The sequence below is a fragment of the Gekko japonicus genome, unplaced genomic scaffold, assembly GCF_001447785.1.
Source record: "Gekko japonicus isolate JY-2015 unplaced genomic scaffold, Gekko_japonicus_V1.1 scaffold2829, whole genome shotgun sequence".
Classification (NCBI taxonomy): Eukaryota; Metazoa; Chordata; class Lepidosauria; order Squamata; family Gekkonidae; genus Gekko; species Gekko japonicus.
The window spans coordinates 151068-170607 of NW_015165909.1; the positions used below are offsets into that span (position 1 = coordinate 151068).

At 44.7% G+C, this 19540-nt stretch overlaps 1 protein-coding gene across 1 annotated transcript in view; it reads right to left on the reverse strand.

The window, feature by feature from the left end:
- Positions 1–19320, reverse strand: part of ZP1 (zona pellucida glycoprotein 1) — a 43657-nt gene extending 24337 nt beyond the window's left edge. Inside the window, exons 1-4 of the mRNA XM_015411386.1 lie at positions 19232–19320; positions 15247–15344; positions 14621–14745; positions 12873–13023 (exon numbers count right to left, since the gene is read on the reverse strand). Coding sequence (XP_015266872.1) covers positions 12873–13023; positions 14621–14745; positions 15247–15344; positions 19232–19320 — 463 coding nt within the window. The remainder of the gene's footprint in view (positions 1–12872; positions 13024–14620; positions 14746–15246; positions 15345–19231) is intronic.
- Positions 19321–19540: the final 220 nt, after the last annotated feature.

Below are 19540 nucleotides of genomic sequence, written 5' to 3' on the forward strand. Positions count from 1 at the left end.
ATTAACATGCATCTTGATGGATGTGAGGAAAGAAGCAGGAGATGGTTTTCCTGGCATGGAGAGAAACATTAAGATCTGCTCATTGCACACATCAAGTCACTGTTATTGAAGGCACAGCTACAGTTAACGAGTTGGCAGTCCCCCTAATTACTCATTTGGGAGTATCTTCCTATTAGCAACCATGGATGCTGAGCTAATTTTTTTCAGCTGTTCTTCAAATGATCTATGCAAAGTGTACTGAGTACTTAAAAACAGTCCCATATAAATTTAAAGTGAGCCAGTGTTGTGTAGCAGTTAAGAGTGTTTGATTAGGTCCTAGGAAGTCCTGGGTTCAAATACTGACCCTGTGATGAAACCTACTGGGTGACCTTGGGCCAGTCATTCTCTGCTGTGCTCACACACTCTAAATAATCCACTTTCAATCCACTTTCAATGCATTTTCAAATTGGATGGTTGTGAGAAGAAACTGGAGGGACAAGGAACCACTATATACCACCCTGAGCTCCTTGGAGGAAGGGCGGGATAAAGTTATATAAAATAGATGGATAAAATAGTAGATTGCATCGTTTACATGGATTTCTCTTTTGAGCTGCCTCCAACAAATCTTTGGTGAAGGCATATAATTAAAAAAATGTATGGTTGTTAGTATTTTTAAATCAGCACGATCTTTCCAATTCTACAGCACTGATTAGTTTGCAAAGTGCTCTGTTATTTACTGCTATTTCACTGCTTCATTTGCCACGCTGTTCTGCCACAGAAGTTTGCTCGATGACCTTGGGCCAGTCAACCACTCTCAGCCTGACCTACCTCACAAGGTTGTTGTGAGGATAAAATGGAGAAGAGGAAGGCATAAGGGTTCCCACTGGGGAGACAGGAGGGGTATAAAGGAAGTAGGTAAATAACAATGAGCCTGTAATTGTGGTGACCGTGGTACTCAGCTGATCTCCTGGAGGTTTCAGTGTTTATTATTAGGGATCCACTTTTTGTGTGTGTGGAATAGATTTTCATCCTGTTTTTAGGAGTGGCTGTGCTTTGGTAATTTCAAATGACTTCTGCAGGGGGAGCTGGGCAGACAGGCGTGGCAGTTCTGTCTCTTGGCCGCTTGGACTGTTCAGTTACCGTTTAGGGTTGCCAGCTCCGGGTCTGGAAATATCTGGAGGTCTGGGAGGTGGAGCCGGGGGGGGGAATTTGGGGAGGGACCTCAGCCGCGTACAGTGCCATAGAGCTCACCCTCCAGAGTGGCTATTTTCTCCAGGGAAAACTGATCTCTGTTGTCTGGAGAGCAGCTGTAACAGATGGAGTTCTCCAGGCACCACCTGGAGGTTGCTGTAACCCAATGTATTAAACTTCGAAAACGGGCTGTATCTCAGAGGCTCCCAGATCATCTCAAATTTCCACCAATAAGAGTTCACAAAAATGACTCTATTGAAAATGGTACAACACTCTAGTCAGTCAGTCAAATACAAAATCAGTACCAATGAACTCACAAAATCTACAAAAGTCCAATTGCCAACTGACCAAATAGGATGTGATTAAGCAATCAAGCTAACGAATAGCTGAGACATCCTATAAAATTGGGAACAATAACACTCAAAGATCACAATAACAGCGAGGAGTGATGACATTCAGAGAGAACAGTGACAGCGATACAAGGTCCCGGTATAGTTCCCTTGTTTCCAAAAGAGTTCTTCTTCAGTCGCTGTGAAATAGGTAAGCCAGTGCATTGCAGAGTGTTAAAATCTTAGTTTTGTAAGCATTTGCAGGATACCCATTGTATTTTACTGTATGTTTTGTTTTCATATTTTTGTTTCACACTCTCCCAACAATTTCTGCCACCATCCAAGGCAGGGATCTAGTTAGTACAAAAATAGCATGCTTTCCTCTAAAATGGATGTATTTGTTAACTTAAAAAAAAAATATCCACTGGTCTATTTAAAGTGTTTACTTACAATAAACCACATCTACTTCATGTGATAGAAGTAGGATGGGATTCAAAAGCAAATGTTTCTTCCCACAACTTGTAATTATAAAAATTACTGTCACAAGATGTGGTAATGCCATAGGATAGAATGTTTTTAAAAGTGATTAGACACTACATGGAGGAAATATCTGGCAATAACTATTCACTATGATAGCTGAATAGGACTGCCATGGTTGGAGTTCATATACAGCCAAAGGGCAGGGTGCTGGAGGTCAGCAGAGCGGGGATGCTTCCGTCTCTTGCTCTTTCTGGGGCAGGAAGTCAGCCACTCTGTGCTGCACAGGATGCTGGGCCTTTGGTCTGCCTGCTGCAGAAAGGGTACTTCTGTTACGCAATACGTCCAAGTAAAGGGTCCTTCACATCTTTATCCCCCTCTTCCTTCCTAAGCATTGTGGAGGTTTCTATCATTCTCCCCTCTGTTTTATCCTACCAACCCTCTGACGCAATCCTGAATAATTACCCCCTAAAGAAGAACTCCATGGGTGAATGGGGACTTTGAGTTAGGCAAGCCAGTTCATTTCTAACTCCTAAACCACACTGGCTCCAAGTCTCCCTAGAAAAGGCATGTATAGGTTCTATATCAGTTTGAACGAGTTGATCAAGGTGGGATGTTCTGCCACAGGAGATTTCTAAACAGAAGAATTTAGTGCACATTGCTCATTTACCTGGCTGGATCCAAGAGCGTGTGGAACATGGGCTTTTCCTTGTTGGTGGAGTTGGGATTAGGACAAACATAGAACTTGATTGGCAAGGCATTTTGAATTTGGCACACGCACGCACACACAGAGAGAGCAATGGAAGGTTTGGGGGTCCTCCCCCGGGTCTGCTGGAGTATGGCCAGATCAGACTAGATAAAATGGATTTAGAAGAACCCTTGAGAATTCTTAAGATTACAAAGGCAGAGCAGCAGGAAGCAGCACCTAGACCATGAGGATAAGACAGCAGATGAGATGAGAGCTCTCCTGCTAACCACTGACCAGTCCCTAGGTGCAGCTGCAGTGGAAGGCCCAAGCTAGCAGAATGAGGTCCTGCTCAGGCAGCTGGAACTGGAGAAATTGCGTTTGCAGATACAGGAGGAGGAGAGCCCCCCCCCCAAGGGCAGGTGTTGGCAGTGCCAGGGAAGGGTGGGCTGAGCAGGGTCTGCATTCCGTCGTAGCTGGACTAGCACAAAATTTTTGAAATGCCTGTCCATGTGACTTTAGACCTACTGGGGTAAACCAATGTTTTCACCTAGTGGCAACACTATTGATTTATTAAAACCTTTATACCCCACCTTTCCTAATGGTTCAAGGAGGCCTATGGTAGCAGTTAAAAAACATTTTCAGTTAAAATTAGAACCAGAATAAAACAAACCCCCAATCTCCCCCCAAAGATGTCTGTCATTCAACCCCCCTGGCAAACAAGCAAGCCCTGCAGTGCCTTCTGAAAATCTCTATGGAAGGCACTCCTCATACCTCTTCAAGGAACCTATTCCACAGAATAGGAACCACAATGGAAAATGCCCAGGCTCTGGCCTGTGCCAGATGGGCCATCCTAAATAGTGAGATAGCCAACAGATGGCTGCCTGATGACCATAATTGGTGTACAGGGGCCTATGGAAGGAGATGGCCCTTCAGATATGTGGGTTCCAGGTCATGAAAGGCTTTAGAGGCCACAAGCAGCACTTTGAATTGAACTCAGAAACAGACTGGCAGCCAATATAGCTGTTTCAGAATGGGCAACCTATGTTCCTAGCAGGTAAGCCCTGACAATAGTCAGGCTGCTGTATTCTGGACCAGTTGTAGTTTCCGGGTTTCAAGGGCAGCCCCACATAGACTGTGTCACAGCAATCTGACCATGAGATTTCAGAAACATGGATCACCGTGGCCTGATCCGATGAGTCTAGGTTAAAAAAAAAAAAGAGTAGGTGACTCAGATGCAGTTAAGGCACTCCCAGGAACCTTGCCAACCTCCTTTTCAAACAACAAGGCAGGGTCTATGAGCACCCCCACCCCAAGTTCTCAACTTGCTCTGAAATAGACAACCTTACTCCATCTAGGACCGAATCACTCTGTACTATCTGTCTTTCCAATCAGTATCACCTCGGTCTTGTCTAGATTCCACATGTCCGCAGCCTGAAAGCCCTGGTTCAGAACCAAGGTAGACACATCAGGAGGCCTGGATAATGAAATAAAGGCCATACTGATGACACCCAACCCCAAACCTCTAGACCGTCTCATTCAGTGGTCTTATATACGTGTTTGTGTGTGTGTATCTCTATCTATTGAGAGATGAGCGAAAAGAATTCTGAGGCACAAATCCCAGTTGATTCTGTATCTCCAGTAGAGACTTTGTGTTCAGTCAGGCAGAAAAGAGTGAAACCACCCAAGAGCTACACCCCTAACACCAACTCCATATTCAAGGTAATGAAGAAGAATGGAGTGGCCAGCCGTGCCAAAGGCCGCTGAGCTGAAAGATCTAACAGTATCAACAGGAAAGATTGTCTACCAATGCGATTAAAGCCGTCTCGGTACCAAACCCAGGCCGGAAACCAAACACTTACAGAGTATTTGTAGGAAGTGTCCCAATATTAGTTTGCATTAAAAAAAAAAGGCACGAGCTTTCAGCCCTTCAGCAGTTCTGTTAGTATCGCCTACTGGGCTCTTGGGCAGCCTCTTGAAGTGGGACATTTTAACGGAGAGTACTGTCAGACAAGCTTTTTAATCCATTTTGGTATTTGATGGAGAATGGGGCTTATTTTGCATTTCAGATAGGCAGGTTCTTTAAACAGTTGCCAGTTCTGGTAGTGAATGGGTTTTAAACATTTCAGTCCTCTTAAAGGGCAAGTATTCTCTTTTTATATAAATGTTTGCTCCGTTTTTGAAGCCCTCTGTTCTTCAAGGCTTTCAAAAATCTGGTTGTGTTTCTGAATCACAGCAGATGACTGACTGAGATGTTTGTAGCGCTTTGTAATGAGCTGCCTTTTATTTTTCCAATCCTTTTGCCCTTCAAAAAATTGAAACAGCGTATCAATATAAGGCAAAACTGCAATAGCATCTTCTTTAAAATGGCAGGCTCTATGGGAAAACGTGTGACAATATAGTGCCATCTGAAATTCAAAAGCCAGTCCAGTTGTGTTGTGCATACAATTTAAAGAGCCTATGTGAAGTGCCAAAAGAAAGAACCCCACTTCACTTTTATAAACATTCAGGACAAAAACTGATTCAAAACAGAATGATGTCTTTGAGTGAAAGCCTCCTGAATATGCCCTGTGCTTCCTGATCAGCTCCCCTGGAGAAAATGGCTGCTTTGAAGGGTGGACTCTGTGGCATTGTACCATGCTGAGGCCCCTCCCCTCCCCAAACCCCGCCCTCTCCTGCACCCCCCCTCCCCAAGTCTTCATGTATTTTCCAACACAGACCTGGCAACCCTATGTTGTATGGATGTTCTAAAACCACTACTCCACTTTGAGAGCCAGGATAGAGCATACCCTCCATGTAAAAGCAGCCATAATTGTTCTGTGCTTCGTTATGTTGCTGGAATTATGACCCTGTGGTAAGGGTCCTTCTGCATGCTGAATGAGTAAAACTACATCATTGTTTAAAAAATATTGCTTGAGAGGAAGCACTCAGTCCCTTCCGTGAGTGTGCTGCTGTAGCAGCCCCCACCCCACCCCCCGGCGTACCAAGGCACCTTTTATTTCAGCAGATGAATACTGCAAGTGGATGTCTGAGAAGAGACGTTATGGCCAGGCAGGGCCTTGTCAGTGGAGGTTAGGGGTCAAGCCATCATGGTGCCCAGTTATGGAGCACTGTTTGTTCACAGATAGTACAGTTGGGCAGCGAGCACAAGGTTAAGTGGCCAAAACAAGCAAGAAACCAGGAGGGTTTGGGGGGCATTTTAGAAGGAGCATACTCAGTAATTGTCCCTCACTCACCTTCTTCCCTAGATGTCACTCCATAGCTCCTGATGCCATGTATCCCACTCATCACTTCAGAGTTCCCTAGTACCAAAGCTTATTCTTCAAGTTTTAATAGTAGGCAAATATTGGATGCATAATGGGGAGAGCAGGTGCTTGGGACTCATACAGAATAGATACAGCTATTCCAACTTACTTGAAGCCACTGGCCTTTGGCACGGGGTCCTGCATGGTTCAAGTGGTGAGGGGTAGCAGACAGACACACTACAGGACAAAGTGACCATCCTGGAGACACTGAACAGTGACTGCAAGGCAGGAGAACAGAACAAGCATTACAAGCAGAAGTTCCTGGTTTGGATAGTAAAATCTCAGTGTCCTTAGAACCCAACTGTGTGATGGCAGAAGAAAGCAAGCTTGAGTTTCAGCAGTTCAAGAGTTTCTCCCATCTCTAATCAGATCTCTTGAGACAAAGCCATTGCTTAACAAAACCTTGTACTCTACTATCTTGGAGGCCTCAAAGCCCCTTATAGGACATGTGCAACCCAAATGAACCGATGTATTGTATAGTTCTGTACTGCAGAGAAATATGAGCAGAAGTTCCTGGTTTGGATAGTAAAATCTCAGTGTCCTTAGAACCCAACTGTGTGATGGCAGAAGAAAGCAAGCTTTAGTTTCAGCAGTTCAAGAGTTTTTCCCATCTCTAATCAGATCTCTTGAGATAAAGCCATTGCTTAACAAAACCTTGTACTCTACTATCTTGGAGGCCTCAAAGCCCCTTATAGGACATGTGTAACCCAAATGAACCGATGTATTGTATAGATTTCTGAGCATTTGCATTAGTTCACCACACTGCAAGCTCAGGCTCAAAACTTTCATTGCAGTCTTCTTCATTGCAAATTCTGATTAGCAGGATGTTCTCCAGATGTTTCAGTGTCTGATTATTCACATGCTTCTTGGAAACCACTTTTAGAGAACACTCCTGGGGTCAGCTGTTGTAGGGTACACAGTTCACATCGAGACACCATACGTGACAACCCTACTGAAGTGGGAGAGTGGGCTAGACTGTGCCTGGTGTGTGTCCCTATGGATGCTCATGGCATATGGTATTTTAATGTTGAATGCTCTATATGTTTACTGTTTTATTACAAAATAAAAAAATGTTATTTAGAATGGCCAGGAAAGGTTGTCTACCACTAATTTTCTCATAGGAGGAGCCTCCAATAATTTTGAGGAAGGTAGGGTTCACTGGAAGAAAACCTAATACTGCCAAATGAAACACCAGTATCGCTCACTGCTATTGTCCCCATACAATAGATACTTCTTATTTGATAGCTAACAGGTACAGATACAGGCTAGTTTGCCCAATGATAGGTTGAGACATAGGGTTGCCAACCTCCAGGTGGTACCTGGAGATCTCCCAGAATTACAATTGATCTCCAGGCAATGGGCAAATTCACCTGGGGCAAATGGCTACTTTGGAGGGTGGACTCTGTGCCCATCATGCCCTGCAGAGATCCCTTCCATCACCAGACCCTGCCCTCCCCAGCCTCTACCTCCCAACATCTCCAGGAATTTCCCAACTGGGAGCTGGCAACCCTACATTTGAAGCTTGCTAAGCAGAACAGAAGAAATGCCATCAAGGGCAAACATTCTGCTAAAAGTTTTGTTGAGAATGCAAAATGACAGAACTGTAGAAGCTGGCAAACACTGACCTGTTTCAGTTCATAGCCAAACATTTAACCAGCTGTTAGTGTCATAACCAGTGGGGGGAAAGCAGCTAAATCTAGACAACCATACTTTTTAGATCCTGCCCATAGATTTAGTGTTTTGAAGAGGAAGGGAAGACCGGAGTTCCTTTGTGCCTCACTTCTTAGAAAGTCTCTTAAAGCTACTGCTACAAAGTGTATTACAGGCACATTGGTGGCTTGTTCTGTAGCTGCTATTATAGATTGTGCTCTTTCTAGCATCTGAACCATCATTTGGCCTAGCAGTTATCAGTACAGTGCTGCCATTGTTTGGCAACCTTCTAACAACCCTTTAAAAAAAAAACCCAACTGATACATATTGTACTTGGGGTCTCTCTCTAGAACACTTAAGAATAGTTCCCTGGTTCAGTTATTTTCTTAATAAACTTCTGGGGTATTTTTATAGCCCAGTGTGCCAATGGGTTTGGGGTTACCAGTCTGTTTGATCATATTAGGTTACCTAAATTAACTAGCCACATTTTAAAAAGGTGATTTCAAAGTATTTTGAGAAGATATTTGGAAGAGCATGAACATGGGTTGCATAGTGTATCAAAACAAACAAAAGAATGGTCAGACATGTAGTTTGAAGCTTCATCCCATGCTAAAATGAATCACAGCAGTGGCTGCCTGCATCCAAGCCAAATTTTCAGGCAGGAACTGAGACAATTACTGGAAAGCTCTATGGAGTTGAAAGTACCTGTGTTGCCATAGTAACATGGAACAGTTTGGTCCCCTTCATTATAACAGCATCCTGCCTGGTAACAAGCAGCAGCAGTTCCTTGCACATCTGTAGAGGGAATCTTCCCAGATGAAACCTGGCACTGCTCCAGTGTTAGAGGAGAGCCTGAGATTGCAAAAGAAGAACCAGGATTATCAGGAAGTTAGAATGTCGCACCCTCACAATACATGTTCAACCTTAAGAAAAAGATCAGCTATTCAGTTGTAAAGGCTCGCATTTTAAAATCTGTTCTTCTTCATACCAATCAAAGTGTTCACAAAAGCAGTACAGCTTTCTCAACAAATAGCTATGTTGAATCATAGAATCATAGAACGTTAGAGTTGGAAGGGACCTTGCAGGTCATCTAGTCCAACCCCCTGCACTCTTGCAGGAGCACAGCCGAAAGATAGCCCTACAACATACCCAAAAGATGGTCGTCCAGCCTCCGTTTGAAAACGTCCAGCAAAAGAGCACCAACCACCTCCCGAGGCAGTCTGTTTCACTGCTCAACCACTCTTACAGTTAAGAAGTTTCTCCTGATATTTACCTAGTAACGACTCCCTTGTAATTTCCACCCATTACATCTAGCCTTGCAATCCGGAGCATCTTCTACATGACAGTCCTCCAAATACTTGAAGACTGCAATCATGTCCCCTCTAAGCCTTCTCTTTCCCAGGCTAAACATACCCAACTCTTTCAGTTTTTCCTCATAAGACTTGGATTCAAACCCTTTCACCATCTTGGTTGCCCTCTTCTGGACACCCTTGAGCTTGTCAACATCCTTCCTAAAATGTGGTGCCCAAAACTGGACACAGGACTCCAGGTGAGGCCTGACCATAGCAGAATAGGGCAGAACTACCACCTCCCTTGATCTGGACACAATGCTTCTGTTTGAGTTCAGTGGCACCTTTAATACCAACAAAGTTTGATTCTGGGTATAAGCTTTTGTGCACACATCTTCAAAGACACTGAAACAGGTTTCCTTAAGCCTTACATATAGGTAGAGAGAGGATGGGGGGGTGGGGGGGTTAGTTGCCAGGAAGGGCTAGTTAGAGTCAAGATAGATAAGTAACTGGGCAATAAGTACAGCTGAGATTGGACTGAAGCAGTTGTTAAGACCTGTGAATGGCAGCAAATTAGCATACAGATAATAAAAGTTAACAGAGTCCAGTGGCACCTCCGAGACCAACAAAGTTCAATTCTGGGCATAAGCGAGAGCTGAGATATTTAGCATGTGTAGATGCACACTTCTTCAGGTACATTGAAACAGATTTCTTCAAGTGTTATATAAGTGCCACTGAACTCAGACTTGGTTCTCATATCTGTTTGTTAACTCTGGAATCTGTATGTTAATTTGCTGCCGTTCGCAGGTCTTAACAACTGCTTCAGTCCAATCTAAGCTGTACTTATTGCCGAGTTACTTATGCATCTTGACTCTAACTAGCCCTTCCTGGTTACTAACCCCCCCACACCTATATGTAAGGCTTGAGGAAGTCTATTCCAATGTATTTGAAGAAGTGTGCATGCACACGAACGCTTACACCCAGAATAAAACTTTGTTGGTTTTAAAGGTGCCACTGGACTCAAACTTTGTTCTGCTGCTGCAGACTAACACAGCTGCCCACCTGAATCTAGATTTTATGTAATCTGGGAGAACCGGGTTTGATTCCCCACTCCTCCACTTGCACCTGCTGAATGACCTTGGGCAAGCCATAGTTCTATCAGAGCTGTTCTCGAAAAAAGAGCCGTTTCTGTCAGAGCTCTCTCAGCCCTACCGACTTCACAGGGTGTCTGTTGTGGGGAGGGGAAAAAAAAAGGAGTTTGTAAGCCGCTCTGAGACTCCTTTGGGCAGTGAAGGGTGGGGTATCAATCCAATCTCCTCTTCTTCTTCTTCTTCTTTTACCTCACAGGGGGTCTGTTGTGGGGAGGGGAAGGGAAAGGAGTTTGTGAGCCGCTCTGAGACACCTTTGGGTAGTGAAGGGCCGGGTATAAATCCAATCTCTTCTTCTTCTTCTTCTTCTTCCTCACAGGGTGTCTGTTGTGGGGAGGGGAAGGAGTTTGTAAGACCCTCTGAGACTCCTTTGGGTAGTGAAGGGCGGGGTATAAATCCAATGTCTGCTCTTCTTATATTTCTGCACACTTCCCTGCAATTCTCTGTTCTGGCACAAGATGGCATAAAGAGGCTAACTAGAGGATTTTCTGAATCGCCAACACAGATGGGATTAGGTGAAAAAGGAGGAAGAAAGCTGCTTGTCGAATGACTTTGGACAGGTCTTCAAGAATGCTTATTCTTTTTCAAGAAGCAATATTGTTCATTCAGTGCTGATCGGCTCACCATTTCCAGACCGTGTGATGGAAGACAGTTGGTGTAGTTCCGCTAGCTGCAAGAGAGGAACTGCAGCCTCGAGGAATATATGACTGGGATTTGCAAACCTCAATCAGACTCACATGCGTCTCCAGCAAAAGGCAGAAAAATCGTTTTGGTCGAAGAACGCTGCCTAATCCACGCTCTGGTTCTTTCTCTTGCTAAACCCCTTTTTATCCATGACTGCAGTCTTGACATGCCGGCCACATGACCAAGGAAACATCTCTGGACAGTGCTGGCTCTTCGGCTTGGAAACGGAGATGAGCACCACATCCCTAGAGTTTGATTTGACTGGCTTTCAAGCAAGGGAAACTTTTACTTTTACCTTAAGACGTACGTGTATGTTTTCAAGGTTCTAATTGGATTTGTCCATTGGAATGATTTCAGGCACCTCTTACCAGAGGTCATTTCGGGGGGGATCGCAGTTCCCCCGGGTGAGGTACGGGGGGCGGGGCACATGATGAAGCCCCGCCCCCCGCTTCTGGCCGCCCCGCTTCCGGCCCTCATTCAGCCAGGAGGAGGCAGGAGAAGAGGGAGGGTAAGTTGCTTCCTCCCCACCTGTCCCCACCCCTGCCTGTCTGGGGCCAGGGAGGGCCTTCGCGGGGCTTCCTTGCACTCCCGCCGGCCGGGACTGTTGGGGGTGGGGTGTGTGTGCCTTATGACACACTTCCGGTGATGTCAGGGGTATGGCATATGCTAATGAGTTGTGCTAATTAGTCCCCCTAGCTCTTTTTCTACGAAATGACCCCTGCCTCTTACATTTCAGACGTGACATAGCCATGATCTCTAGTGCCATAGTTGTGGACACAATTCACTGCTCTTGGGCTAGAGTGCCAAACTAAGGTCTGGGAAACTCGGGTTCGAATCCCCACTTTGCCATGGAAGCTGACTTGGTGACCATGGGCCAGTCATGCCCTCTCAGCCTAACGTACCTCACAGGGTTGTTGTGGCAAGCATTACAAAGGAGAAGAGGAGTGCTGTAAGCTGGTTTGAGTCGCCCCTGGGGAGAAAAGAAGGGTGTAAGTATCTAAATAAATAAGTAAATAACTTCTAAGTTGGGCAAGGTGTTGCAGAGGCCGACATCTTTAAAGCCTTTTCGAAGCACAGCTAAGGTTGCATTCAGACACCAGTATCCCCTTCTTTTTCTCCTCGCTCTATCCTTACCCACACACTTTCAACAGGGCAACTCTCGAAATTCTGAATTTCAGTGCAAGTGTATTCATTCTTGACATATAGTGCCACCCCACCTCCTTTTTTGTTTTGTTAACATTCAGTAGTAAGTGACAACAGAGGAACGGCCTAGTTCACAAAAGGCAAATTTTAGACTAAATCCTGCTCCATTTTTCACTGTACAATCACTTTACTTATACATAAGAGCCTAGAATCAAAAGTTCTGCTTAATGCCTCATGTATATTGAACATTCAGAATGCTGGCACTCAGGGGTCTTGTTGTAGAAAAAGAGCTGCCGGAGCTCATTAGCATAACTCATTAGCATAACTTATTTGCATATGCCACGCCCCCTGACATCACCGGAAGTGACAGAAGGCCACACCCCCTGACATCACCGGAAGTGTGTCAGAAGGCCCGGCTACTTACCCTCCTGCTTCATCCTCATTCCCAAATGGAATGAGGATCGAAGCAGAGGGCGGGGTAAAGAAGGGGGCGGGGCTTCACCACGTGACCGCCCCGCCCCCTAGAGGTTCTCTTCCGGAGCTCCGTACCTGAGAGCTCCCCCCCGACTAGAGCCCTGCTGGCACTAATTACTCATTGAAGTCTTACTGGCAGCTTTCATTGCCCACCACTGCTCTGTCTGCCAGTGGGAGTTAACAACAACAAAATCACTGTTTTTGCTGGGTTTTCAGTGGTAGTGATGTCATGCTTCTATGGGAATTGCCAGACACTTTATTGCTTCCCGATAAGTTTTTTGGTGTTTCCTAGAGAGGCATGATGTCACTTCCAGATCACCCCCAGAAATGACTTAATGCTGTTGCATTGTTGGTGTCCCTCCATACCCACCTGATTCTTGCCAGTTACCAGCTGTTGACTGGCAACACTATACTGAAAACATAGTAAATGTTCACATACCTATGTTGTACATTGGAGGATAGAGGTGAGGCACCAGGCACACCAGGCCAGGCTGGGGCTGAGAAGGCAGTGGGCGCACCAGGCCAGGCACTGGCGGCTGGGGCATGCAATGCATCTGGTGTCGGAATGTGTTCTAATTTCGGGCAGATCATATGGATGTCATGAGTAGCAGCGACACATCCATTTTTTGCCAGTTCTTCTACCTGGACCTTCAGGTGGTTGCAGCCACCCTGCAAATGTCATTGCATTTGAGTATTCTGTCTGTCCAGTACTGCTCATAAGGCTATCATCTTAAGCAGAAATAGAACCAAAAGAATTAGAATATTATGATAATATCCCTCCAGGCTTCTGAAGTATTTGTTACATTTGGTCCACTCAATCAAGACTTAATAACTTTTTCCTAAAACCTGTACTATATGAAGAAAGATGTTCTGCAATCACAACAGCAATCTCTTCTCCTTCCTGAATATATACATACAGTTCTAACCAGTGTTCCCTCTAAGCTGAGTTAGTGTGAGCTAGCTCACAGTTTTTTAGCCTCCAGCTCACACATTTTTGTCGTAGCTCAGGATGGAGGGCTCCAGAGCAAACTAATTTAGGCAGTAGTCAAATCACTCGCTCACAACTTTAACGCCAGCAGCTCACAAAGTAGGATTTTTGCTCACAAGACTCCACAGCTTAGAGGGAGCATTGGTTCTAACCAACTAAATGTGACTCTTTATCACCAAACAGGCATGGTTCTCCTAAAGGACATCTTGGGAGTCAGCAAAACTTACTTAGTTTCTGTGTTAGTGAGCAAAGATATCATGTTTTTAGCATACCCTCCTTCCCTTTCTCCAGTACTTTGGATAATACTTTGATCTTTAGAGGTCAGTTTTACTCTGTCCCAGACTTATATTATCCTCACAACATCATGTGCCCTGACTACAATCCCACTCACAAATTTAAGCATAGGATATTGGGAAAGTGACCCAATGGATATACAGGACAGAGGCAGGCCCATAGCCACAGTGGTGTAAAAAGGGGCAGTGCCCCATCAATCATTTTTCATGCCCCTCCAATCAGCATTACAGTTTGGTGTGAAATCTATCACACATCTTTTAGGTGTAAGTTTTCTTTGTAAACAAAAGGAAGGAGTTGAGGTAAAAAGTGTGAATCCTGTCATACATCTTCCAAGGGTGAATTCTCTATGCAATTGGCTAGAACAGAATTAGCAGTTAGCGGGGCTGAAGAGCCCTGATTTTAAAAGCCTGCAGGGGTGTTGGGTGGCACCGTTAGAAGCCTTAAGTTAGTGATTTACAGAGAAAAGAAGGTTGAATTTACTGTTTCAGTAACTGGAAGAAGGCTCTGCAAATTATGTAAAACAGTTGCTTGGGAGGACATTTTTATAAAGCTTATACAGAACAGGACTGTAGTCTGTATGATATATATTATTGATTTCTTGTATGCTCTATCATGCTCTTACCGCATTGTTTTCATTTTTTGTAATTCCATTTTCTGCATTGCTTGACATGGCATGTTTGATACTTTTTTAGCATTTTTGTACACCTAGTCCTATTGCATTTTTATTAGATTTCTCATGCTGTTAGATTACAATGTTCTATACCATGCAATCCACTTTGAGTATCAAATTAAAAACTGGTAAATAACTAATAAAGTATAAATAATAACTAAATAATGATGGGCTGACCACCACTGTTCTGGCTACAGGCCTGGACAGAGGGTAAAGGTAACCTACAGCATGCTCATAGGATTTGTATTAACTGGAATACTTTAGGATAAGTTGGTGGCTTACAGTGGCCCTATTAATGCATAGAAGCACCTCACCTTTTTCAGTACATGGCAGCAGCCACTGTCGGCAACAGAGAAAATAGCAGCCCCGTCTTCATTAGATGTGATCCAGTGAAGGCAGCTGAAACAATTAGTAACCTCAAAGGCGGTCCTGAACTCATCTGGAAACAAATGCAGCATCAGTTAAGGAATAAGAGAGAGAGAGAGAGAATCTGAGAGCCCACGATACTTTTAGACAACTTCAAAGGCTGAACATGTGAAAGCAGAGACACCAATTCATGCTGTTTGAAGTTCAGGGACTCATCAACAATTGATAGTTATTCCCACACATGCCTAATTCCAAGTCTGTACCCTTGAGAGGAGTTTCTTACTACCCTCTTCTTGGCCAGGAACAGAGCACAAAAAAGTAGCCACTGGCTTTCTGCCAGCCATCTTAGACAATGTTACATCAACCAGCAAAAAGGATTCAAGAGTATAGTGTTTCTCTTCTACCAAAACCTTCCACAAGGCACATAATTCTACAGCATAATCCTAAACAGAGTTACACCCTTATGATTTCATTGACTACGGGGAAGTCAATGGGCTTCAAGGGGTACAACTTCTGCTTAGGATGGCGCTACTGATATCACTACCCCAGTAGCAGAAAAGAAAGCCCTCCTTACCCACAACTTTAAAGCAAACGTTTCTGTCCTGGTTTGGAAACACAAGCAGCTGCATGCCATATTCACCACAATCATAGTGATGCTGCAAGGCCAAGGAACTAGCCCTCCAGAAATTACTTTGTCCATTACACAGCCGTGCGCCGGGAAAAAGTCTTGCCGGAAGGAGTCACTGTGAATAAGAGCTGTGCCGAAAAAATGCCGCGCCGGGAGGTGAAGTGCCCACCATGAAGGAGCCGGGAGAAGAAAGAGAGAGAGAGCCCTGCAAGTGCCTGGGTGCTGGTAGGCTGTCACCTTCCCCTGTACAATTGTGGCCCTAGATAGGTATAACTAATTACATGTAAACCGCTCCGAGCCTACAGGAAGGAGCGGTATAGAAGTCGAACAAACAAACAAATAAATAAATTACATAATCCCAGAATTCCCAAGATAATCAACCCTGTACAGCCACTACAACCCATCACTGCACTAGCTATAGATCCCACCCAGCTAAGCAGCCAGCCACCCTTGCAAAAAGCTGCAAAGGTCTGGATTTATAGAGTCAACGAAGGGAGGCTGGCTAAGCAGGTGAGCAAAGTCTGCACCGGAGGATTATCTGGGAACTAATGACACACCAAGTAAAAAATTACAAATGCTATCCAAAGGCAAATGTCATCTGGCCCAACACTCATGTCTAGTTTTTTCTCCCACCTCCCTTATTGTTATGAATGGATAAGGGTTAGTGTGAGAACAGAACTACCGTATTTTTCGGACCATAAGACGCACCTGACCTTAAGACGCACCTAGTTTTTAAAGGAGGAAAACGGGAAAAAATATTCTGAACCTTCGGTCCATAAGACGCACTCACTTTTCCTCCCACTTTTTTGGGAAGAAAAAGTGAGTCTTATGGTCCAAAAAATACGGTATTTTAGGGTTTCAGTCCTGTGCCTGATTGGGATTCCCATTAAATTCAGTAAGATTTACTTCTGACCAAGCTTTTATAGAATCATGCATGCAAGACATGGCCTTTCTTCTGTGTTTTTTTGTCCAGTTTGTTGTCCTTCAGTTTTTAAAAACACTTTACTTTCCTTCATCCCTACATTTGTCCTTCTCACCCTTGTAAACTTTTATCTCCCCCCCCCACCTGCTCCTATGCCTTTAACAGCTGTGGGGTGAGCAGAAATTCAACAAGAACGTTTCCCTCCCCCCTTTCAATCCCTCCTGAACTGGCTGTCTGCCACATAGTCACATTCAATTAGATGCTGGCACTGCCAGTCACACCCCCAATCACATGCGGATTATAAACCGCAGGAAGCGAAATGTGGCTGCCAATCACCTTTTCTACTTGATCACTTCCTACTTTCCATGCATCAGAAAACCTACATCTGCATTTGAAACTCCCTTTGTAAACAGATGGTGGGAATGGAGCTGAAGAGTGCTTTAAGTGATATGATCACTGATCAGGACTGCAAAGTAATGAAGGGAAAAGGAGGAGGCCGGGAGGAATGATCTGCAAAGGCAAAGGGAATGGCCAGAGAAAATGGGCAAAGGTGCATACTGCATGATGAGACGTTGCAGAGGTGAGGAAGGCTGATGATGTTCAAGCACTGTTGGACCTCCACACTGAGCATAGGATCTTTCCTTACTTCCCCCCCCCCCCGATAAAGGAAGACAGTAGCATTGGTTGGTCTGCTAATATAAGGAATGTTCCTTATTTTAGACCACAGCTTCCTGAAAACGTAACTAATGTAATGTGAGCTCTTTGTCTGGTTCTTTCAAAGGGGCATGGCCAGTAGTGTCTTTTTGATCGAGCCGTCTTTGAGGAAGAAGATTTTGCACTGCTCGAAAATCAGCTCCTCAGCAGCATCTAGTGGACAGAAACGAGAAAACACCACAGTTCTGTTAAATCATGTGAGGGGGAGACTGGAGGTTATATTTCTACATTTCTATTTATGTCCATTCACATTCTGCAATTTCTTTTCTTGCTTGCTTTCTGATGGTACTGATTATGGTGATGATTCAGTCCCTGGAATGGTTGGCTGAGATCTTATGATATCACAAGGGAGAGGAGCAGGCCGAAGGTCTCTGACTGCTGCTTGCTGGGGCATTCATTACATTGCACAGCGTCCAGACAATACTTCTGTAATGATTTTTTGTTTGTGTGTGTGTGTGTCTTTAAAAGTTTGGTTGCATGGCTGTATGATAGTCTAGAGTGGTTGAAACAGGCAAGTGAGTGTGATTGGTGATTGGCAGAAAGGGGGAGGGGTTTTAGAAAATGTGTGTCAGTCAAGAGTTACAGTTTAGACAGTTAAAAAGACAGTAGTTAAGTTAAAGAGTTAAGAAGTTTGTTCTGAAGTCTGAGAGAGAGAAAGTCTGTGTGTGATTAAGAGTTAAGAACAGCTGAGGTTGTTCTGAGAGAATAGTAAAAATGTAAATGAAAGTAATTGAAGACAAAGTTTAAGAAAGGTTGAATGTCCTGGAGAGAAACAGTGAACTTACATGACCTTGAGTTAAAGTTACAAAGTTACATGCCCAGATCCCTGACAGAAAGGGAGCAGATCTTATGTGAGACACAAAGCAAGTTTAAAAATATTCACAGTACCGGTTACCTTGGTATACTCTTTTATTTACAAATTATTTCAATGCATCTACTTTTGTTCAAGTCTGCCAGCTCTGAAAGAAATAATTCCTCAGGAAACACAGAGACCCTCATGAAAGCCTAAACCCTCGACCTACCTACCCAGAAATAGAAAAAGCTTAAAGGTTTGGAAATCCTTTTAAAATTTCCTGGTGGCAGCCAGAGATACCCAGATAAACATAAGTAAAAGAACACTTTTAAAGTAAAACCAGACCTCCCCAGATAAGGGGTCATCACAACTTCATTCGTTAATATAGGACCAACAATGTGCAGGGGACTTTAGAGAGGAGGAGGAGGTAGGTGTTATCTGGGTCCTTTATCACCCAAGGGGGCAGGACAGCGGACCCCCTAGGGCGACAAAGTCTCGGAGGCTGTAAAAGGCACAATGATAAAAAAGGAACAAAGACTAAAAACAGGACTACAAGGGAATTACTGACACAATGGAGAGATGAATTGAATATTGCAAATAAACCAACAGAAAACCCTAAAATAAGATACAATAAAACATCAAAGGAAGAAAAGGAATGGTTATAAAGTCCCTGAACTGAATCCATAACATTCTAGCTACAAGTGCCTTCTACTGCTCATTCCAAGTTAAACCTAAGCTCTTGAAATTCTGAATGTTACCACGCGTACCTGCCAGACATTCAAATGCCAGGGCAGCAGGACAGGACCAGGACCCCACATGCAGACCAACAATCAACGGAGCCTGCTCTGGTCCTGGACCTTTTCTATCTTTCTCGTAATCAGCAATGTACTTGGCTGGTACACCATTACTCAGGGGAGGAGTCAGAGTTGTGGATACATTCTCTCCCCCCCCCTCACAATTTTGTTTATTTTAGCACCCAAGGTGATAAAATCTGTGTTCCCATAATGTCTTCATTGTCCTTTGCCAACCGGAATGTTCCATATCATTTGGCTCCGTTATTTGAGACTTATTGCTATTGCATCTCAAGCTTCCTTGTTGCTTGTGTCAGCTCATATTTGAGCTTTGCCTGGCTGTTTTGCCCTGTTTACCCCCTACCCATGGATTCTGTGACCCATAAGCATGCAAGGATATTAAGGAGGACACATCTTCTCATCAGGGTTACACCTGTACCCAGACTTAGTGTTCCTCTAAACATATGGGACACAGTTCAGTGCAGTCTGGTTGCAGGTACTATTTGTTGCGAAGCACCAAGAGTCCCTTCTGTGCACTTGGCACCTGGATAGAGTTGCTGGACTCTGCCTATCTCTCCCTTATTATAAAGGAGTAGTGGGTGCCAAAGTTCTAATTCTAAAATGCACTCCCTTAGTGTATGGCTGGTGGAACTGCTCCTCAGCATATATCGCCACCAATCACACCACAACTGCTGCGACTCTGTACCTCACCGGACGCCCTTTTCATTTTGCTCGATGAAGAGGATTATGAGGGCACTATTGATTCGGTGAGCTGCCTTCCCCAGCGCCCACTCAAACATGGCCGACCGCGGAAGCCTCCGCTCACCCGCCTTGCCCCCCGCCCGCAATCCCGGCCTGGCGACCGGCCTTCGGGCGATCGCCACGCTCCCCCCACACACTCCAGGACCGGCAAGTGGCGGCTCCAGCCTTCGGGCACCCACGTTGCCCCCCCTCACACAGTCCCGGCCCGGCGAAATGACTTGCCCCCCCACCCTCCCAGCCCCGCAAAATGGCGGCTCC